This window comes from Amblyomma americanum, chromosome 2, assembly GCF_052857255.1.
Source record: "Amblyomma americanum isolate KBUSLIRL-KWMA chromosome 2, ASM5285725v1, whole genome shotgun sequence".
NCBI lineage: Eukaryota > Metazoa > Arthropoda > Arachnida > Ixodida > Ixodidae > Amblyomma > Amblyomma americanum.
The window spans coordinates 51968202-51992508 of record NC_135498.1 but is presented as its reverse complement, the minus strand read 5'-3'; the positions used below and the strand labels follow the sequence as shown (position 1 = coordinate 51992508).

General features: G+C 43.6%; 1 protein-coding gene across 1 annotated transcript in view; it reads right to left on the bottom strand.

Moving 5' to 3' along the window:
- Positions 1 to 287: 287 nt before the first annotated feature.
- Positions 288 to 24307, bottom strand: part of Mondo (MLX interacting protein mondo) — a 61366-nt gene continuing 37346 nt past the window's right edge. The window contains exons 13-20 of the mRNA XM_077654318.1: positions 19220 to 19266; positions 17444 to 17578; positions 14158 to 14245; positions 13970 to 14069; positions 12007 to 12130; positions 11617 to 11746; positions 9831 to 9942; positions 288 to 4804 (exon numbers count right to left, since the gene is read on the bottom strand). Coding sequence (XP_077510444.1) covers positions 4768 to 4804; positions 9831 to 9942; positions 11617 to 11746; positions 12007 to 12130; positions 13970 to 14069; positions 14158 to 14245; positions 17444 to 17578; positions 19220 to 19266 — 773 coding nt within the window. The 3' untranslated portion in view covers positions 288 to 4767. The remainder of the gene's footprint in view (positions 4805 to 9830; positions 9943 to 11616; positions 11747 to 12006; positions 12131 to 13969; positions 14070 to 14157; positions 14246 to 17443; positions 17579 to 19219; positions 19267 to 24307) is intronic.

Here is a 24307-nt window from a genome sequence, read left to right as displayed (position 1 = left end):
AAAAATGTTGTTTTTCACGGTTAACTGAAACTGCCACTGTAATTCTACCAGCTATGCTTGTTAACATGCAGCTTACATAATGTCCTCATTATTATAATGCTGACTTCAATATAACAGTATCCACAGCGCAGACTCCCTTTAAATTAAACAGTACCTCCACTACTTCTGACTTCATTAACAAATCTTTTCTTTAATGGATTAACACAACTGTTACCTTATACCTTTGTTTAGCCACTGATAGGAACATTTTTGTGGCCTCAACACATGCACAGCCAGAAAGCAAAATAAAAAAAAACTGAGTCTTCAGTTTATTCGCGGCAACAACATAGGGCAGGACAGGCAGATCACTGAACACACCACCATGTCTTGAAGCAGGCACGCTAACGCCTCTGGGCAACAGTTGTGCTTTTGCAAACCAAGAGAGACTTTCTTCTTAACACACAGAATTAAGTTTGGCACACATGCACATGTTTCTATTACCATGTGGACTGCATGTCTTACCGCATCAATACCGTTGTCATTTAACTAAGGCTCTACTAAGTATATATAAAAAAAAAACACGATGTCAGGCACATTTCAGTGACTAGACTTAACAGACCTTAAACATGAAATTGAACTGTCTTATCTAAAGAGAAAAAAATGCATGGACAGCATGCATGCACATGGGCATTACCTTCAGTTGTGACTCAGTGAGAGGAATCAGAATTCAAATCGCCTCGTTAAATGGCACAAAGCTAGCTTAATTTAAACTTTCCCTTCTTAAGCTTGCATAATTTATGGATAGCTTACAGATGACATTGCGAATGTGATACTGGCAAGCCACTTCAAGTATTCTGCATCCTATTTGGGGTAAACATATTAACAAGCTGCTCTTTTAAGTGCTCATGGCAAAAAAACTTCAAAGACCAGATGTCGCATGTGCAAGCAATATGAAAGCAATGTCGAGCAAAGGTATGAAACCAAGCAGTTTCAATAAGTGTTACTAGAAACTCAACAAATGACAAAGGATTTCAGTTCATTACAGAGTGTAATGACAAAGCATTCTTTTCATTATACAGAGTATGGAATAATGACACATAAAAAAAAAAACAATGTACACACTGTTCACCTTGCGTCAGGTTATAAGCTGCTTTCAGAACTTAACAGCATGGCTTGAACTACTGCCAATATAGAGAATTTTCCCTCAATTAAAACACGTCTTTAGTGCTGTTACCCAGGAGGCTTCGCCTAATTTCACCATCTGGTAAAAGAAGTTTCCAAGGCATTTGATTGCTGCTGTGGTTAAAATAAAAAGATGTTCACAAAGCTAGAAGAAAAATGCTACTAAAGATAAGCACCACACGCACTGCTAATGCTACAGTTAAGATAATTATGAAGTGGATTTCGCTGAAGAAACAATAGCATGCAAAGAGACGCCAGCGCCACAATCCCTATTAAAGGTGAATTCACATGATGGACCATTTGTCCATGGACCAGTCGTCACGTCAAGTCATTGTGGTGCAAGAATTAAATCAGAGCTCAACCTAACCACCAATAGCCTTACCATCATGAAGGAACATCAAATAAAGACTTCTGAAAATCAGTGATACTTAATTTCATTTCAATATAAAAGAAATAAACTTGGCCTCTTCCACTGAAACCAGAAAATGTAATGAAATGAGGGTACCTTCCTGCAAAGGTCAATCAAGCAAGTGAACCAATTGGGAGCACAATGGTATCTCAAAACAAGAAAGAAAGCGAGATTACATCGCTGGTAAGTTGCCTAAAGGAAACTGAAGATCCAGCCAATGGGTGCACAATGACTACAAGAACCGTTACATGTAAGAAGTGCGAAGAGTACGCAACAGAATAAAACTGGACCCTACTTGTGCACACAATTGCAAAATACTTCTGAAAAGTAGTTGTTACAAATTATGGTTTGCTCAAGAAAGTAAAGAAATTAGGAATGAATGAATTAATGATAGGTTGTCTGTAGCACTCAACAAAAATGACGACTAATTTAAGAAACTGTAATGTTAGACATTCAAAACTGTCTCCACTCCTACTTGACACCAGTGACAAATGTAACTGGAAAAGAAGAAAAAACGCAGAACAGGTACAATGTGGCACTGATTGAAAAGGTACTGAAAGAATGGCAGCACAGAAATAAGGAAATGATGTAAGCAAAAAGATAGTTTTCAGCAGCGCATCACAATACGAGGACCAAGCTCAGAAAGACGTGGAGGCACAAAGACTTGCTGGTCTCCGTGTCTTTCTGTGCACTGTCCCCGTGCTGCTACGTGCTACTCAAATGATGCAGCACCAACTAGTCTGACAGCTTGTCCTCTTCCTACAAAAAGAATTGTGCATGTGTGAGCATGTGTAACTCTGCCTGTCAGTTCACTGTAAGGTCTAGTAACTATAGTTACAAGACTGGTAAAAAGAAAAAAATAAAGTATTTTGGTTCATTTATGCAACAGTAGGACCCCTCAATAGCAAAGTAATTCGGATCAGCGAAAATCTGTACTATGTCAGTGCCTTCACTATATCAGGTCTGAGAGTGCTGCCTAATAATTTGGCTACTTCCTAAACATACAAAATAATGGTTTAAAAAAGAAACACTTAGAAATACCTTCATTCCACTCTAATCATCCCATTATGTGCAAATGATTTATAGTCAGTTATCACATCTTACGTTACCACATTTTAGATTTTCTCTGTCTAGTGACAGATGCTCATTTGAACAAATATAATGTGAGGGGGATAGCTTGAGTCCATATAAAGACTAAAACTTTGTGTGAACATGGCATTGTCTTCCACAGCCTCAGTGTCATTTAAAAGGCAAGTTAAGTAGCGCAACACGCATTAAAGTGAGACAAACCCATCCCCGCACAGTGCTGCCGCACCTTCGGTTCTCACCACCTTTACTTCGTGTGGTCCACTGCTGCGACTATTTACTTATCTTTTTTTCTGCCTGCGTGCACTTCACACTGTCTCACGGGCCCGAAGGCCTTCGAAAAATTGGCTTCTCCTCTCAGCTGATGAGACTGCTGGCTAAGCCATCTCAAAGGGTGCTGTTTTATCAACTTCAATATCCACGTCTCTGAATTCCTGCCTAGCTATTACACTGTTATGTGTCTGTCGCTCTGAGATGTCCTAGACAGCGCGTGTGCAACAAGGCCATAATTTCATGAGAAGTACATCCCCATGGTTATGCTCTTTACTATGAATGTTTCTTTAATAAAGATGTCTTTACTATAAATGAAAAAAAAAAGAAGTACACTTGTCTATGGAAGGCAAAATGGAACTGGAGTTTCACTTAACTCGTCTGTGTTTTTACCATATGCGAGTTTACTATAGTAGGATTCTACTGTACATGAACATTACAGTAAATTGAGCAGACTGAAACTTTAAGACTGATGCATGAAGAATGCGAGAAGAGACAAAGAAGAATAGGCTGACATTCTGTTGGATAAATTTCAAACAGGCAGCACTAAAGACGGTCATGCCCAAATCAAAAGCCACAACAGCAAGCAAAGCCCAGTTGCATGTCATAATATACAATGTGCCAAGAAGCAAAAAAGGTTCAGCTGTAAATTGAATGATCTGGAAGTATAAGCTAGTAGCCCCTGACATGTATTATGCTATAATTTCTACAAAACAACTGTGGTGTGGAGTTGCAGTGACCAGGACCACTGCACAGCTTTGTAATCATTGCCATGTAATATCCAGGGAAACAAAGGGCATATTTATGGGTGAATGTAGAAGTATATATACACTGTTCCACGAGTTTGCAAGCTGGGTGTAAACGACATATTACACCTCCAAGTTTCTGACCCGGACTAAATGTGAGCCACTCCCTTTTCAAACTACACATCACTCTGACAAATCTGCAAAATTAAAGCTGATAAAAAAAAAAGGGCACTCCTGTCATCGGTGCTGGCACAGTACAAAAATAGTTTTTCATACTGCATAAGCAGCCTTTACTAGCAAAACAGCGTCTGTAAAGGACTCTGCTGTTTTCTATTATGACTAACTTTACCCAGCATCCAAATAATGTTAAAAACCGAGCAACACACTTCTGCAGCCCCTAATAGAGTCGAATGTCATCGTGAAGACCCCCCCCTCCAAAAAAAAGACAGAGCAAACCTGCTGTCTGAACAACCACAGCAAAAGCAAGCGTCACAAAACACGACAAAACCACCGCCAAGTTTTCACCGGTTTCATAACGCAACTTATCCAAATGGGCGGTTACACCAAAAAATTACATGCACCACAGATGTGAACAGCCCGAAGGCATAAATGGGAAGCTTCCTCACAAAGCATGGACAGAGGAAAGACAAATTTCATTTGTGCCTGGGGCTCTCCGACACAAGGACACACTTTCATATACAATGCTGATGATAATCTGTACAAGGACCAAGTCCAACAAATGGAATAAAAAAAAAAAAAAACAATGCCACTAAATGAGAGCAACAAAAAGCAATGCAAAAAAGGCACAGAAGTTGAGAGAACATCTCTCACGTTCGTAAAGTCTTACACACTGCAAGTTGCCTCCCACCCCATAAACAAAAGGGGGGAGGGACCTTTCAGCATTTGCACAAAACAACATGGGCACCAGTGGCTGAATATGACTGAAATGGGTAACCTTCACGGCAGCCGGAGTACCACATCTTGGGAGCAGGTGGAAGGGAAGGCTGCCTTTTACAGGGCGCTCCAATGACTATGGTCGCGATTGTGACTTCGCCGTGGCTGCTGCTTGCACCATTACTGGGCTCACAACAGCTGCTACCTTTCCTTCTGGCGCTGTGATGTGAACGTGAACCTAGTGAATGAACAAAAAAGAGGAAGAGAGGACAAAACTGATTAGAACTTCATGGGAGTCAATCAAATATATAGGAGAATCGCCTAAGTGGAGTAGACTTTGTCCTGGTCCGAGTTAAGCCCCGGACCAGCACCATTTTTTTTTAAAAGCTGCAATGCTTCACCCACTCACTTCCAAAGATGGCAATTCGCCATCCTTACTTAAAAATATTCGCTTTACATATTCATCAACAAATGGCGCTACATGCTTGGTTGCTTATTTTTGGATAGTAATTTTCACGCCAATTGACGCTAGTTGCTCATTAGTTCTGAAAACATATCACACACAAAAAAAAACCTTTTTCGCTGTTTCTTTTGAACACGATCCCGGTGTCATGGAAATACTGAAGTTTCAAGGGCAGCGAAAACTAAACTAGTGCTTTTATCTCTTTGTATATAGCAGTGTTGCCTTTTGTGTGATTGTGTGTATTTGCCAAATCGGTAATAAAGAAAAAAAATTAATGCGCTGATTTTTGGCAGTGAGAGGGGTGCCTACTGCAGATACGCTAACTTCTAGATGATACTGAAAGCAGTGAGTGTGACTTGGTCTGCCAGATCAGATTACCCGGAATTTGAGCCAGGCACTTCACACATAGCTTGAGCCCTGGCTTGGAAATCCAAAAGAGTGCAAGGAAATACTCCTTGATGCGATGAATTTGACTGTTTACATCAGCTACATATTTCAACAAAAGCTACTGAAAAAGAATGTGCCACACTGAGAGAAAATTTTGCCTCATCAAACAGGTCATATACGTGACTGTGTTCCCCATTACAAGAGCACAAGAAACCAGCTGTAGCTCCATCCAAAACGATGGTTTATAGGTGTTTAACGTCCCAAAGCGACTCAGGCTATGAGGGGCGCCGTAGTGCAGGGCACCGGAAATTTCGATCGCCTGGGTTTCTTTAACGTGCACTGACGTCGCACAGTACTACATGGTCCTCTAGAGTTTCGCCTCCATCGAAATTCAACTGCGGCGGCCGGGATCGTACCCGTGTCTTTCGGGTCAGCAGCCGAGCGCCATAACCACTGAGCTACCGTGCAAAAATGAGTCCAGAGGCTTGTCAATGACACCATTTTGATCGCCAAAGGCATAGCAGCAAACATCATGCAAATATTCAGTGCACAAAGCCCAAGAAAAAAACAGCAAAAGCCGTTGGAAATGTGACAAGTGCCACTTTGCACTTCATACACCTGACTGCTTCAAGATTTTTCACAAATGAGAAAAACTTTACTTGCTCTAGATTTGAGATTGTCTTGAGAGCTGAATAAAATTAAAATTTCCCGTATGCAACCTTTTCGGCGCACATTATTGCTAATTCTTTCCAGCAACCCAGGTTGTGCTGTGCTGTCGGGGACAGAAGCGACTCGGTTAAATTTCCTCTGTAACTGTTTGGCTGCTCTCAGGTGGATGCTCATCGGTAATTACTCCCTTGAATGTAATTAACTGCTCAGAGCCACTAGTGACTGATCAGGTCAGGTTGCATAGAAAAAAATATTTTCTACACTGCAGTTGATCCCGGATATATTAAACTTGAAGGTAATCACAAAATATCCGTATTTACACGACTGTAAGTTGACCTATTTTTAAAAATTTGAAAACCCGAAGTGGGGAAACCAAGCATGTCACTGCCATTAAAGGCAAGAAAAACAGGATATCAGGGACACTACAGCTTGGTTGCAATTTATGTTTGCTCCACGGCTCTATCCACAGCATTAGGCTATTCCGCCCTTTAGTTCGGAAGGATTTTGTTCAGTTTTTTGTAGCTTTTATGCGCACACGCCACCCACGGGAGTGTCCATAGTTGATGGAAGGACTGCCGTGCTACCATTTCAGTCGCAGTGCTTCTGGGGAGTACCAATAGTTAATGGAACAGCCGACACCGCTCGCGTGTTTCTTTGGCTATGATTGACGCATTTGGCATCACTGTCGGTCACGATTTGCTGGAGTGCTTCGGCAATAGTCAGTTCTCCAGGTCCGAAAAACATTTGGCACTTAATCACGGCAATGTTCAAGAGGGCTGTAATTCATCATGCCAAAGAAACAAACAACTACATGGTGAGCTGCAAGTTCGACATCTCGGAATGTGTGGTGAGGGAGTGGCGGCTGCGGCGAGGCAAGGTTTTCAGCTGTGATGGCAAGTGAAGCGGTTTCCGCGGGCTGAAGTCGGAACACTTTCCAGAGCTAGAGGCCAAGCTTGCAGCGCATGTCACTGAAATATGAGACTGGTCCCTGCCAGTGACGTGCAACATGGTCACTTAACAATCCCGGGTCTTCACCACAGAAGTGGGGATACCAATGACAAAGTTCAAAGCCAACAGGTCTTGGGCATTGAGGTTCATGAAGAGGACTGGTTTCTCTCTCTTGGCGCAGCAAAGTGTGCCAAAAGCTGTCTGCCGCATACGGGGAGAAAGTCTTCACCTTTCATAGGCACTTTCTCAAGCTCCGCGACTTGCGGCAATACTTGCTTGGCCATATCTGCCATGCCGATCAAACTCCCATGTATTTCGGCAAGACAAGCAACACGACGATGAGTGTGAAGCCAGCTCGCGAGGTGAAGCTCTTCACAACTGGAAATAATAAGCTTCGCTTTACATGCTGACATGCTTGGTGGATGGCATGGAACTCTGCCCATACACGGTCTTCATGCGAAAGACAGTGCCATCGGAAGCGTTCCCCAAAGGTGTAATCGTGTTAGTCAATGAGAAGGGCTACATGACGAACAACATTATGGCCGAATGGTACCGCCTGATGTGGCTCCTGAGGCCGGAGGTGTCCCTCAAAAACCACAATCACAACCTCCTTACGTTGGATTGTATCCAAGGCCACCTCACAGCCAAGATGAAAGCTTAAGAAAGAGCACACACAAATGATTCTGACTCCCAGCAGATTGACCGGGAAGCTTCAACCTCTCGACGTAGATGTGAACAAGCCTTTTAATGACCAGCTCTGCAGCGAGTACGAGTGGTTGGTGGCAGAAGGCCGTGCACTTATGCCAACCGGGCGTGTGATAAGAGCCTACCCTACCTAACGGCCGTGTGCACGTGGGTACTTTCAGCATGGGTGGCTGTTCCAATAGATGTTGTAATGCAGTCGTTTGCGAAGTGTGGTATTTCGCTCAACGACGACGTGCTGTGGGACTGCAGCAGTGATTAATAAATGCACACGTACCTATGGGTATCCCCCCCCCACTTGACATGCAATTTTCAGGGAAGAGGGGTGGATAAAAACACAGCAACAGAAAAGCTTATCTGTAACCCAGAAGTGTGCTGTTGTAGCAGCACCACCGGCCTCACGCAGCAAAGGTTTCATCGTTCTCTAAAGACAGCCTTCAAAGCACAACTGAATACCACTCATTGGACTACACCCTTACCACTTGTTCTGCTTAGCCTCAGGGCTACTTTGAAACAAGATCTCTGCTGCACTCCGGCAGAACTTGTCTACAGCATGCCCCTGCATCTTCATGGTGAATTTTTCGACATCGCTGTTTCCACTGCAAGCCCGGATCCCACCGATTATGTGATGCAGCTTCACATATTTTCCTGTCAGCTCCGAGTTTCTGCAGCTCGACACCACTCATCCATCTTCGCACATTCTTCCTGAGCTTTCGACTTGTCCTCACATTTTTGTTTGGCGAGACTTTGTCTGCAAACCACTTTGGCGTCCCTACGACGGCCCGTTCCACGCAGTCGAATGACAGTCGTAGATTTTCATCGTGGATATTCATGGACGCCCAGACTCCATTTCTATCGAACGCCTGACGCCAGCTTTTATAGAGGATGCTCTCCCCCAAACACCTTCCTGTGCAGTTTCTCTGCCACAAGCAGCCAGCTGCGCACCTAAATCATCTTCCCCTGCTACTCCACAGGAGCGCCACATCGCATACCGGCTCCCAGCTCCGCCGGGCTCCTTCACTGGTGGTGGTGGTGGTGGGGGGGCTGTAGCAGCACCACCGGTTTCATGCAGCACAGGTGGCAGCGGCCGCCGATGAAATAACACAGAGGAGAATCCCGTTTGGGCCCCTCCTCACACTGGAGCCTCGCGTGAGTCTGTTCCCGTTGGCTCAAGGCAGCGCATTGAACTCTGGCAACACTGCCAATAAATCAGCCGATGTTTCCCGCATGCCGGCCTCATAATGGTTGACGCGACGCACCCATTCTAGTGGCATGCTTTCTGTTGCAATGTGCTGCCCGCTGGCACACTGACAGTGCATCGCTTGCTGGGCGTCACTAGGCTAACTTCGCATCAAGGTTGCAGTGGACAGTGGTTTTGACGGTCAGCTAGGTTGGCTTCACCACAAGACAACCAGTGCACCAAACACTGGCTTCTTTACATGACAGCAGCGTCGCAATTATAACAGCCATGCCAAACCAACAGCTATCCCCAACCACACCCCAGATTCACCTTGTCACGTGGTTTTACAGCGCTAGCACTGCCAGCAGATGCTCAAGAACGTGCAGCCGACCCGGCTCCAGAGGTGAAAAGCGATCGTGGGAGTGCCATTAGGAGAAGCACTACTAGTAGGGACGCAGCACGCAGTTGATATATTGAATTTTCCGCTGAACGGCAGTTTGAAAAACGCAAACATAGGTATACTTTTGCACGGAATTTTCACAGGGATATTGTGACAGTTCTATACAAGTAACAACTCAATATATCTAGGTCCGATATATCCAGGATTGATATATATACACATATCTATATCTGTACGCAATGTAATTAACAAACTCTGTAAACCCTTAATAGATCTGTGGTAATGAGCAGAAATCAAAATATTAAGTAAAAAAGAATAATAACAGTGAATAACCTGCTTATATAACACTTGTGAAAAGCCTGTATGTGGTCTCATGTCAGCTAGACCTGAAGCCTTTCTTCAACAGTTCACGAACAGCCTGAAGCCTTTCACTACACAGATCAAGAGCGTTCACTTTCTTCAGGTAGGGGTGTGAATGTGTGGTATTGCAAAAAAAAAAAAAAAGTCATGCTCACTGAGGCAATGACTCCTTCTTGGTGACTGCCTGTGTGGCTTCCTCTGGGAGCCGACTTGGGTCAGAGAGGATGTTTGTAGTTGTGCTCAGGTACCTCAGAGAACCCAGGACACCTAACGATGGGGAAAAGAAAGTAAAAGCACCCAACCAAGTGAAAAAATGCACAAAATGCCGCTTTAAATATAATAATGGCACCCGGTTGAAAAGCTGGCAAGTGCCACTCTTCACACTGCAACCAAGTACAGACTTCAAAGAGGTACCAGCTACAAAATACGAACACGGACTGAAAATTACCTATGTGGCGACACACTACATGATCCCCAACAAGTACTAATAATTGCACTGGAAAAACCAGCATATTATATATACAGTAACTTCTGGTGTATAGGTCGCATTTTTTTCCTCTGGATTTTTCTTGGTGCACCTTGTAAAATAGTGCGAGTTATACACAGAGAAAAATGATGCCCCATTGCATGCCACTGTGCTTGAAAAGAAAATTGATGTGTAAAGGAAAAAAAAATGTTATTAGAGAGAGTTTCATTAGCAAAGCATGATCAGCATTCTGCTACCGTGATCTGCTTCCGTGGGGACCCATCTGCGCCTACGCAGTGGCAGGTGAACGCTCCTCAGAGCCATCTGTGCATGCGCTACTGTGATCCACTGAAAAAGATCACGTGCTACTGCCGCGTGAAGTCCAGAATGTCAAGCCATATTCTTGAAAGTTCCGATTTCACCACTAGATTCACAAGGCTTCACGCGCATCGTGTGTTGTTCATGCTCAACATGGTGCCGCCTGCAAAGCAAAGAAGCTACGATGCAAAATTCAACTTGCATGCCGCTGGATATGTGCCGGAGAACGGAATTGGGCAGCAAGGAGGCAGTTTGACGCAAGCGAAAAAATTACCAGAGACTGGTGCAAACACACAAGAGTGCTCCGCTCGACAAAGCCAATAAAAAAGGCAGGCCATGGGGGAAGAGGGCACGCTGGCAGAGCTCGAGAATCGCCTGCGCACGGCAGCTGCCGCAAGCATGTATTTTCGTTGCACTCTCCAATGAAGATCCTAAGCATGTTTTTATAGTGCTTACTTGAATGAACAGGTGTGCCTCATACACCGGTGCAACTTTGTGTGATTTTTTTGGCAAAAACTGCTGTTTGCAGGGGGGCGCGACATTACACAGGTGCGACCTATACACCAGAAAATATGGTATACCTAAATGCTATATGAGAGAAATTGGGTGAGACTTTTTTTTGTATACAAAGAAACTAGAAACATTTTCAGTATGAATTTTTTTTTTTACACCACATAGGACACATACATATACTAGTACTTCAAAAGCAGCAAACTTGCCAGTTAGAATTCTTTCCATTTATAGCAATCACACATGAACAGCCATAATCAGCATCTGATCCAGACAGACCATCCGGTGCTGCAGTGACCAGTTGCTACAGTTGCAAATTTGAGGAACAACAAAAGCATGCTTTTTTTTGTGCATGTTTAATGCAGAACAAACAAAACAGAAGAATATCGAGCTTTTCATTCAGAGCAACCATAAGTGAAAAGGTATGACCATTCTGTGGAAAAACAGACTAGGTTAGGTTAGCTGTGAGGCAAAAAGAGGCGAGGCGAGGCCAGGCTAGCTGGCTAGGTTATTTTACAGCAAAGTACTCTTCTTTGTGCCCACTTAACGCAAGATAAAAACAGCAACAGCATCCTGTTTGGTCACTGTTTACAAGAAAAACTTGATGCACAGCTTTGTCTAGACATTACAGAGTTCACATAACTCACCTGGTCTAAGGGCCCGGAGTGAGCAATTTTGCTCCACCCAAAGGAGCACTGTTTTGCACATTTCATCGAGCCCAGCTTTAGAGACAGTCTGGTTGTAGGACTCCAGCAGGGGCTCCAGAAGAAGGCTGAACTGTGCACAGCAGTTTCAGGTCAAGGAAAACCACTATACAAATAAAAAAAGGCTGTGCATGTGCCTGCATGCATACAAAGTTGCTTGAGCACACACACACTTTTCGAAAATGACCCATGCTTATCTGATAAACTATGCCCTTCTAACTGGCCTCAGTGTGGCTCCTTGGCTTCTTGCATTCCCTCAAGCATAAACTTTTTGTGAAGGTGGCAGACAGGCTGAACAGCAAAGGCACTCCACTGCTTCACCTCAAAGGATACGATCCAAAATTTCCAGTTTTGAAGTGTTCTGGCTCGCACATATTCTTCGAAGCTTTCCTTGAGATGGTTCGTTCGCTGACATGGCAATGGAACGCCTGTTGCAGGAAGCTGGTTCTGATACAAGCTGTCGGGTGATAAAAAAAAATAGCATAAACAAACCAAGCGTTATTGCAACAAACCAAGTGTGATAGCGAATAAGCTTTGCAATTTCAAAATGGCCAATGTTGGATTTCAAACAAATCTAGCATAGTCAAGCCACAAAAAGCCATTCATGAAAGTCCATGCTGTGCATATTCTGGCTGACAGGTGTCACTTTGTGAAAAATTCTTGGGTGATTGCATGTTGTTGTATTCACAAGTGCTATCATTTTCCTGCAGAGTAAACAGGTCCTTAACATGATCACTGCATCAGAGATTTAAGGAGTTTTAATCTAAGTGCACTGAGGCCTGCTGGTGGGCCACCGTTGAATGTTCTTGAGTGTAGCTTGACCCACCAGTAGCGAGCCACGGGTGAAACCAGCTACTTTTATCCGAGAACAGATGAGTGCATGGCTGCAGCACAGCTTGCATATGAGACACGACCCTACCAGTGACCCACAATTCAGTGAATGAGCTAAATCCTCGCCGCATGCAAACTGGCTGCAATACTATGCATGAGGTCTCCAGACTTTCTGTGGCAGAATTGTTTAAGTTCCGTGTACTGAGAACAAAGGATCCGCGAAATTCCGCGGGAGACATCAGATAATACTTAAGAATGAACTGTGCATTATATTCGGAACCAAGGTATGAATACAGTGCGAATTTATTTTATTTTCCCCCGAGGCTTACTCTAAGGTAGCTAAAGTGGCCTTCGCTACCAAGCTCAAAAGCCGCCAGGAGAAGTCAGATTTTTAATGACCTTGGAGCAAATCGCAAGGAGTGACACTGCAAAGGAGAAGGCGGCTTAGGATATAGAAAGAGGGCAATGCAGGCTGTTGAGAAAGAGAGGGAACTGAAAGAGTTGCGTGGTGTACAAAAAGCAAGGAAAAGCAAATGGCCGCACGAGTGGGCAGCTCAAAACACCAAGCAGCGATGGCAAGGCAGTTGCGATGACTGCCGCTGCATGGGAGGTTGTATGCATAAATGATTTGGCTTGGCTACACTTGGTTATGCACCATGTATCTGGAGCACTGACTCTTAAAAAAATTCATGGAGACACCTAATTCAATTGTGTTGGCAATGCGGTAGCATTAGCAGCTGTTGATGCCTTTACCGAAAATGATGTCATTTCCCTCCAGCCATTGGGCAAATTTTATGACCCACAACGCATTTTGGCCCTATGGGGCTTCTAATGCTGTCACATCAATAACGCTGACATATCCGCTGCTTCCGTATCTTAACGCGCCCTCTGTGTTTCTTAAGGGGGGGGTGATAGCCTTGCCCGTGGTTGGCCTGCAGTGTGTGACACTGCATTATAATTGCAAGAATGTTCTGTAAAATTCTCCTGAGCTCTCGACTCCTCCCTTGCATTACACTCGTGCAAATAAGGTAAAACAGTAATTTCAGATCATGCTGTCGTTTCCACTGATGCTCATAACAACAGCATAAAAAAAGAGAATGTGGCTGCTAGCACATAATTCAACGAAAAATGCTTAAGTTCGCTATTTTGGCAGCATCAGGGGGAACTAGGGACCTTAATCATGCATTGAAGAGCCCAAAGAGAGAGGTCCTACCTTAGTAGCCCCATAGGGCTGTAACCCCAGCACAAAACTAAAACTACCTGCCGGTCACAACAAAAAGGATCTGTCTTGCAGATAGACCAAGGCTAGTGCCTTGGCAAACATGACAATGAATCAGACACACATTTCCGTTAACCAATGAGAGAAGGATTTTTGTTAACCAATGAGAGAAGAAATTTTTAAAAACATGTAACGCTATGAATGGAGATTAACAGACTGATTAATGACTAATGATTGATTAATGACCTGATTGCCTGGTTGTAGGTTTCAATCTGCTTCTTCAGCCTATCTGCCTCTTCCTGTTGCTGCTGGCGCTCGTTCTTCAGCGTGCGTATGTACTCCCCAGCTGGAAGGAAAGGCAGCATAGCAGGGCTTAGGAGAAGATGGAGAAGAAAAAAAAAGAAAAGTACAGCAGGCATGCAAACTAGGTTTACCTTGCTGCAGCATCTGCGCCTTGCTGACTTTTGAGTCTGGGTTCTGGCTCAGGGAAGGAAGCAGGTGCCGCAGGGACTCAAACCCATTCTGCAAAAAGTGTTGTTTGGTGAAAGCTAGCAGCACACACAAATACAGTGAAGCTAATTTTGAGTTGCAATGTACAAAGCGTAACAAAAACAAGCACACAAGTATGTGAGCAAGCACGGCGAAGTCATCTGAGATTAATCGCACGTGCAAAACCAATAGTCAAGTGTTATGGCCTAAAACTGGGACACAGGCGAGCATGCAAAAGTCACCTTTTGATAGCCTGCACAAGCTACAGAAGCTGTGCTCATGCCTTGCAAAAGAAAAAAGGTCATGAGCAAAGACAGAGGCACAAAAACATTGTAACAGCCACACAAGTTTGAACATCATTGTTTTCCATAAAATTTCATAGAACACCTACAATTAAAATACCATATTTACTCGATTCTAACATGTGCCTTTTTTCCTGGAAAAAATCGCCTAAAAATGACATGCGTATTAGAATCGAGTACGAAAATGAAATTACGCCAGCAACACCCCGTTGTCATCGGCATCACAATAACGGCGACTTGGGTACTTCTTGCTTCTTGCGCATTGATATTATCGATATCGCCTACTGCAATCTTGGATACCGAGAGGCCTCGTGAGCATCTGAAGTGTCCTGAAGTCAACATGGAAATATCGGTTGCGAAGACGCGCTGAGTTCACTATGATGCCGGGTAAAAGAAAAACAAGGTGACCTTGCATGCAAAGGCTTTTTAAGCATACTGGCACAGCCGGGCTGCCCCGCGCCAAGCGCGCAACCGCCGCTGACGCTGTCCAGGGGGCACAAACGTCTTGGCACTCTGCCCAGTTCACCACGCGTGCCATTGTCGCTGGAGCTCCCATCGAAAGATAAACGCGCCATGATGTTAGTGGAGCGCTGCCAAGGTCTGCACTGCAGATACTGACGAGGGTGCGAAGGAATGAGGTAAGCAAAGCTTAGGCTTTAAAACAAGGTGATCTTGTGTGCATGTTACAATCGAAATCATTACACTTTTTTTTTTCCTGACCTTGTAAAACAGGAGCGCGCTACAATCGAGGGTGCATTAGAATGGGGTAAATACAGTGTGCAGCAGTAGGTAGACTACGATGTTGCACCTATAATGCTACAGTGGGTAAAATGATGTGTGCAATTACATAAGGACAAACGTTCGAAGCGCCTGCCAAAGGTTGCTGCCAAAATTGTCGTGCTGATCCTAGTGAAAATGTGACAGCACCTATGGCCTCTTCACTGACGCACTCAGTACAGTGAAACCATGACGCAAGGACTCAGCTTGGACAAGCCTGCTATGGTTTGTCAAGAGTGCACTTTATTTCTTTATTTATTGTACCCTCAGGGCCAAAGGCATTACAGAGGGGACTGGGTTAATTAGGATAAAGAAATATGAATGTAATACAGTGAAAATAGTAAAGAATAAACTTCCTCCAGAAACAAAAAACATCCTAAAAAACGTAAATAGGATGAAAAATTGTATACAATACAGTGGAAATAGATATAACACAACATCGACTTCCTTCAGAATAAACAATGTTAGCTACAGCATCGTGAAAGCTTTTATTATCTGCAATGGCTGCAATATTTGCGGGAAGGTGGTTCCATTCGGCAGATGTCCGGGGAAAATATGACTGAAAAGAAGTTTTGGTGTGGCATGTTGCGATGCCAACCTTGTGGCGGTGATCGATGCTACGTGAAACGTATTCTGGGGGCAATGTGAAATAGTCGTGAAGCGCAACATGATGGTATAGCTTGTGAAATAGTGTTAGGAGACCAATTTTACGGCAAGATTGTAACGGCGGGAGTGAAACGTTAGATTTCATGGCTATGATGCATACCGTACATTTGTAATTTAAAAGAATGAAACGAACGGAATTATTTTGGACAAGTTCCAAGGAATATACGAGATTTTCATGCGTAAGGTCCCATACTGATGCTCCGTATTATAGTTTAGGATGTATTAGTGTTTTATAGAGTAAAAGTTTAAGGGATGAGGGAGCGGCAGAGAAATTGCCTAACATGCGGTTATGTTATTAATCACGCAGTCAATATGAATAGACCATGTTAAACTGAGTGATATGAATTCCTAGGTACTTATATGTTTTTACCAAATCAAGAGGAGTGCCATTAAGATAATATTAAGGAAAAGTGTTACATGTACGGGAAACACGCCAAGCTTTACATTTATTAATGTTCAATTCCATATTCCATGTAGTACACCAGTTTGACATCAAATTAAGGTCTCACTGGAGAGTGTCAGTATCATTGATGTTATTTATTTCCCAAAATATTCCCCAATCGTTAGCAAAAAGGTGAAAGTTAGAAGATATGACAGAAGGAAGGTCATTAATATAGATTAAGAATAGGAATGGTCCAAGGACCGATCCCTGTGGAACACCACATAGCAGGTTAGCAATCAGTGAATTAGTGTTATTAGCAAGTACAAAATTCCAACGGTTAAGAAGGAAAGATTCAACCGATTGGAAGACGTTAGGATTGAGATTAAGATGGCTCAATTTATGAAGCAGCAATTTATGGCGCACTTTATCAAAGGCTTTGGAAAATAAACAAAAAATGCAGTCAGCGCAAGATGAGTTATCAAGTATGCGGTATAGCTTATTAGTAAAGGCAAGTAATTGAGTTTCACATGAGTATGCTTGACGAAAACCATGTTGCGCAGGCATGAAGAATGAATTCTCATCGATAAAGGTAAAATATTCTTGAAAATGATATGTTCTAGTGCAGAGGCTGCAGTACTGAGCAGTGGCTAAGGAACAGCTCCACAGCCTGTGTTTTGTCTTCAGGCGTTACATTCGTTGTGTGCTGCAAAAGCCATAATTTTAATTCATCTTACGCATATATACACAGAACTCCATGCCGTGTTATGTGCCCCTTTCGCCCTCTTTTTTCATGCTGACCACATGCACCATTAGCTAGTCTGCATTTCTACAGCAATGCTTATTAAAGCCTCTGTCCAACGCCACTAATATTTGATCATGCTTCTGTTCCCCTAACAGGTCAGGATGCATCATTATGTCTTTCAACTGAACTTCACCGTCTACTCACTAAGTTATGTGCACTTCCACTGCTTTGCCTTATAACCCGTGTGCCATGCTGCCATCCTAAGAAATGAAATGTCCTCGACACTAATAAATGAAGAGAGCAGCAACCATCATGTATCGACTGATGGGTTCCCAAAATCAAGCAAAAGTCCCACTCACTACCTTGATGTTGAAACGCCGCTTCTGTTCCGCGTTGATATGGCAGACTCTCCGGTGCTCCTTGTACTGAACACGCTCTTCATCTGATTTGGGCCTAAATGGCTTTGCTGGGCTGGCAGGAACTTGGGTGATGGCGGACTGTGGAGCAAAAGTTAGTCGTTATACACAGGTGACAGCATGCAGAGTCAATGTTCGAGTGACCTGAACAGAAACAAACATTCCTGTCAAGATCACAGCACCAGTTTTTGTCGAAATGCGATAACATTAGTGGAGTTATCACGGAGATGAGAAGACATGAGCTCATCAAGAGCTCAAGTGCAAGAGCTCATCAAGAGTGTGTTTTATGACCCTTACAGGTTTCCAGCGCCTGCACTTTTCCTTCAGATTAAGCAAGGGAAAGTAGAGAGAGATGCAATCAGCCCCTCGCTTGCATTGGTGACTCTTCATCAATACCTTTTGTTACTGCCACCCAATAGAGCCATCCAATGATTATATCATGCTGAATTGTGCAGCTCAGTGTAGTTCCACTGCTTTCTTCAACTTTTAGATACATTATAAAGACAGTATTCGGCGAACCACCTAATCAGCTCTGGCATTTACAGTAAAAGCTCATTAATTGGAACTTCAAGGGACCGGGAAAAAAGTTCGAATTATTGAACGGCCTCGAAAAAACTGACAAGAACCATTTGCACTACGGTATATGTACCGTATTTACTCGCGTAACGAACTCACTCGCATAATGAACCCACCCACCCCCGATTTTTGCCTAAGAATTTGCAAAAAAAAAAAAAAAGCGTTAACATTTCCTTTGTTTCGCACCGTCACGGCCCACAACGCGTTTCTTGGCAGTGCACCAAGATGCTGCGCAGCGATAACATCACGGTGTGTTTACCTTTTGACATTAGCTCTAGCATGTGGGGGAAGCGAACTTAGCAGAGTGCTAGTGCTTGTCTGGTTGTGCAAGCCTTTTTGAGCGGCGTGGCGGAATGCCGGCGCACCGCAGCCGTGCAGCACCACAAGCGGCGGAAAACGGGCGACTGCCGCCAGACTGCTGCTGCCAGGATTTAGAAATAGCATGATTCCATATGCTTAGTAAAATGCTGAAAAGAACAACTGTGCAATTACAATTAAGCTTTTATTTATTCAATGACGACAAAGAGGACGAATTATTTTTCGTGGCCCCTTTCTGAACCAAAATAGATAACCTGTTTGAACCTCCCGCACTTCTTGACGTCAACCGACACATAGAAGCCTAGCAGCCTTGAAATTCTAGAAGCATTCTGAAAATCTGACGTGTTTCATCGCTAAAACTTTGTGCTGCAGGCGTCTTCAGACAAAGCGAAAGCTTCGTGCGACTTTTGTTTGCCGTGAACAGGAGGCACAGTGTAGCGGCAACGACGAGTTCGTGGAGCTTCATGTAGAACTTGAGGCACCATGAGTATTTTCGTGTGTGAGAAAGCCAATTCACTGGAACAATGAAGGCAGGTTCCTTCAACTGTGCAAATAGAAAGTTTCATGTTGGGTTCCTAGTTGTCAGCGCCATTGCATATCTGAGAAGCATCTGAAGCCTTTGTTGGTTCAGGCAAGCCCCAGCAAGCTGAGTGCTTGCACTCAGTTCACTGGGGATATGCCAAGGGGGAATACAAAGTGAGCTAAGAGCATGTTAAGGTACATAGCAAAACATCAGATGTGCAAACCTGAGCTTGAAAGACTAAATTCAGCCGCACACCAGACAAGCAATTACATAGAAGGACTTGAACAGATGTCTGACATGCTTACAGGAGAATCTGCACCCTTGGCCTGTGGCATAACTGCAGGTGGGACAGCTGTAATGACAAGAAAAAAATCCATTATGTACACGCAAGAAAAAAAAAAGATCATCCATGAACAAGACAGTGATGAAATTTTATCCTGCAGAGGAAAGTCAAGGCTCTGGTGAGAACATCTTCATAAACCAAAATGTCAGTTACCATAACATCAAGTGCAACAACTATGCAAAAAGGTTCTCATCTGGATCCTCTCAATGAACAGCGCACAACAACATTAGCACTGCCTGAAAACTTTTCTTCCAGGAATGTTGCATTATTTCCAAGGCTACATTTTGGCTGATGTGTGCTACCCTATGACAACAGCACCAAGGTTTGCTTCACAACCAAACCTACACAGTTTTCAGTGCACGGAGAGGCAATCGGCTACGAGACAGCTGCTAAAGTACGTGTTAACCTTTCTTAGTGGCAATGAAAAGCTTTTAAAAATAACGAGCAATATAATTTTAACACAGCAAAATGAGAACAGAAACTGGGTTTTGACTAACACACGATGTCATGATAGACCAGCAAATGATGTCATGGATACTGTTACAAAATCTCTCGTGTATATGTTGAACGGCTAAACTGGCGATTACGAATGACAACGTATATCATTATTCGTTTGAACTGACCAAAGACAAGCTAAAAGTTTCTTCCTTCAGCAAACATAGAGTGAACATCGACGAGCATGCAGTTTATGATGTCACACATGCAAGGATCTCCGTAGAAATTGCCCCGTTAAAGAGGGGGCACGGGTCTTAAAGGTGCACTAAAGAGAGTTCTGAGCTTGTCTTTTTACATATAGTAGTGTGGGTAGGGAAAAAGAAAGAAAACTAATGTTGCCCACCCCATACCGCCTAAGGCACAACGGGCAGCGGGAACTCGATCTACACGCTCCGAGCATTCTTAGAAACTTCGAATTATTGTCCTGTGCAGTCAACCAACGCATGGAGTGCCTTTTTGCCAGTCGCGTGGCGGCCTGCTCCTCTACCATCGGCACAGTAATACCCACTGATAATCAGGGTGATCTTCGAAAATGTGCGGGTTCCTTGCATACCGAACAACACTTGAACAAAACATGATGGCGCCCCAGTGGTCACACGGAAAAAGTGTAGATCCATGGATATCACAGGGCGCATCACCCCGCGGCAGCAGACGAGGAGAAAACATAGTCTTGAGTGCTTCGAGCTTGTTTTTTCTGTGATATGTTCTCTGAACCAAAATATGTAGCGGTTTTAACAAACCGTTACTTACGTTGTGTAAAAAAGTAATAAAAATTACTTTGGATGCCTTCGCAGCTTTCACTTGCCAAACGCAAGGTGATGAGGTTGAGTCTTGCAAGAGCGAAGAGTCGACGCATATATTTATTTCCATGAGCTTAATTTGCAGCTATGTTGTCTGCGACTGAAACTATTTATTCATATAAACAAAAAACGAAACAAAATAAAAGTGAAAATCAAAGACCAGTCTTTAGTGCATCTTTAAAAGCCAAAAATTCGTGAAATTATCATTTTTCAATACTATTACATTTGGATTCATGAGGTTCTTTTCCATCAACAAGTGAAGTTGGAAGCCCGGGACTCGTGTAGTTTTTGAGAAATTGTCTGATAAATGTGCCGCCATGACACAGAAACTCGCGACGATACATCAAAATATGCCATTTTTATATGCCTATGTCATTCAAAACCAGCTGCCATAATGCGCTCAGTTTGATCTCGCTCGATAGTGCAGCTCGCTGGATTTCTTTCGCGCTGATACAGTGCCCGCAGAGCTTATTCAATGCCGAGAAAAGTGCCTAGAACAAAAATGAAGATGCAGCCTTGTGATTGGCTACCTTGTACCATGACGAAATTAGAGCTTTTTATTGGATAATCTGAATTTGCTGCCACTTTTGGTCACGTTTAGGTGCTGCCATTTTGAAAAATTCATCAGTGTGAACAATTGCAAAGTCGAAGTGTTGAGCCTGCAACAAAGATAAATGCCCATAAGTAGCCAGCAAAGCAAAGAACTATTATCAGTGGTCACCGGCGCCGATGACAACAGGCAATAGCGTAGCATGGCGTCAGACCGTGAATCAGAGCGTCGGCGCACAGTTGGGCAAAGTTGGTAATCAGCACCGTCAACCACGGATCCTTGCAGCTTTCATCGGCTACGCTTACCGCGAGTCATTCGAGAGAAAAAGCTGACAGGAAGGTCGCCAGTTTCTCGGTGGCACCTGCGTGCGAGTGAGCGGTACAAACAGGAAGCTTCTGACTGCGCGCAACGACGTGGGTCGAGTGACTATGGCTGATAGCGGCGGCTGTTGATAATATCAGCTGATGCTATCTGGAATACATTAAACTCTCGAAGGACCGTTTGGGGCACTTTGAACACACTTGCCTTTGATTAGGAAAGCGGTGCTGTGATTAAATTAGGCAGCCATTTTTCCATTGCGGCTCCAAGAAATAGAAAATGGTTTTTAATTATCCCCGGAATTTATGATCTAAAACTGATAACACATTTGAAATCAGCTAAAAAAAACTGGATAAGACTATGCAGTTTCATCTAGATTAAACCAAATTAAGGAAGTTAATGCAGTCTGGAAAAAGACCTGAGCTAATGAAAGGCGTCAGCATGCAAGTGTGCATCTGAAAATAGGCAGTAGGCGGGCCATGTGGGCAAAAAAAAAAAAGTCTAGTCAGATTACATGCCTAGAGCTTTTTAGCAATTTCCAAGTGTAAATGTTTACATATTTTTCACTTCCTGCCATGAAATTTAGTTTCTCAGTTTTTCTTTACATTTTCTCAATACCGCAGTTACTCGAATCTAGGCCGACCTCGATTCTAAGCTGACACCTGAAGGCTGAAGGCCAAATAAAAAAATCTTTCCTTGAATGTAAGCCGGCCGAAAAAAAAAAATGAGAACGACAGCACAAACAGCACGCAAATGGCACTTATTTGCACAAACCTGCTTCCGCTCACTTGTCCTCATCATCGTTAAACACCTTGTCACTGTGCTCCTCGTACAGTGCACTATCACCTGTGCCATCAAGTGCATTGGAAACGCTGCAGTTTCGAAGCCAGCGTGCAACCACTCTTTCTGGGATGCCATCCCAGGCTGCAGTGGTCCAGCTAGCTGCAACTCCTAGCGACATGTGCTTGATGCAGCCTGTTGGAGTTAGCTCGTGCGTTTCCGTGAATGCCTCACTCTCCTGCCAGCTCTCTTGCGCTGGCCTGCAGAACTTCTGTGGTCACTGGAAGTGCTGCTGACCTCTGTGACTTCACAAACTTTGCCAGGTCTGATTCCACTTCGGGATGGAGGCCTTTCTTCGGGCCGTGAAGGCCCTCGTTACAGCGCAAGCAAAAAATTCACGCTGCCCCCCCCCCCCCCAACGGTGAACATTCTTTTCGTCCACACACTGAAGTCCCGAGCAGCTTGCAAGTTTGAAGACTTCTCTGCAGCGAGTACTTTTCGCTTGAAGGCAGCACTATAATGACACCATCTGCTTGGTGCCATGATGACGGTGAAAAACCAAGTGTGAAAAACTTGCACTGCCGCTGAACGTGCCCAAGCCACCACACAAAGAGAAAACGAGGTAAAAAAAGCAGCCGATGCTCGTCTGTGCTTTTATCGGCATTGGCTACGGATAGGAACAACTACAGTGTCATCTTCCGTTGGTGTTTTGTGGGGGCACCACTTGCATGCAACTTTTTTTTGTTTTTATGCGGTTGTCGCCGTGTTTCATGAATACAATGACAAAATCCTAGAATCTAAGTCAGCCTAAGAGTTTCATATCTGGTGTTTTTAAAATACTGTCTGCCTAAATTCAAATAATTTCAAAACATGAATTTTAGACTGTTGTAAAGTTTGTGCATGCAATATCTCAATTTTTTTTTTTTCAGCACGAAGTCAAATATGTGGAGCACACAATGTTGGCAACAGATTTTTTAATTTTAGCTCTGAAATTATCTAGAATGGCATTTTGTATTTCCACTGTGTTGCCATATTTTGACAACTAAAATTCAATCTGCAATAAAATAAAAAAAAAACAATCATCCAATCTAAAAAGTGCTTCCAATATTCTGTTCCTTGTTCTTTTGCAGTATCGACAATAATGAATCAATAATAAGTTTTTGTTAGGTGGCCATTTTCCTAATGTTTTCATAAACTTTAGAGCATTGTTTCTAATTATCTTAAGAACTAATTGGTCCACACATATAATAAAATCATTTTTGAAATATGCACAAACAGCACTGCAAGCTTTATTAACCTTGGTTGGAAAGCAAGAAAAACAGTTTCAAGACCAGTGTCCCCCCGTTAAGGCCATGAAACGAGAAATTTTAAAATTAATTTTAACCGGAACAAAACATCACCTGGGCACAAAATTTGGCAGAAAGGACTAGCAGACAGGGGAGAACCTACCAAAACACTTTCAATAAAATATGTGGATGTCAAAAAAAAAAAGCCCCGGATTTGTGCTGATGGCAAGTGGAAAGCTAAGCCTTTGTGCCACCAAAGCACCACAAACAAAATATGACATATAAAAAGGATAGTTAGACAAGTTGTATTTGTTGATTGTTTACCATGCTTGTTGAGCTTTCATGCATGCTCAGCTGACAGAGTGCACAGAGCAAAGAGTGCTGCATTCGCTGTATTCAGTGTACAGCAAAAGCTCGTTAAATCGAATTTCACGGGGCCGCCAGTCCAGTTCGAATTAACCAAAATTCAAACTAATGAAAGTGAGCAAAAATGGACGCGTTTGATGCCCGGAGGGCACGAAAAACATTTATTTAGCAAAACAATCTGTTATCATCTTCTGCTTCTTCTCTCTGAGGGCTACCGTAGTCACTCGGTCTTCTAGCGCGCGAACGGGACGCAGGGAGTCTTCTTCCCCCTCTTCAAAGCTGAAGAAAAGGCGCGCGACATTCTGCACTCCCATAACTTCTGCCGCGGACGGACGCACGGGCTCTTGCTCCTCGTCGCTGTCCTCGTCTTCTGCCTCTTCTGGGACAGATTGCTCCCCAACAATTTCAGCGACAATGTCCTCATCACTTCGGGCACTGCACACTGCTGCATCGCT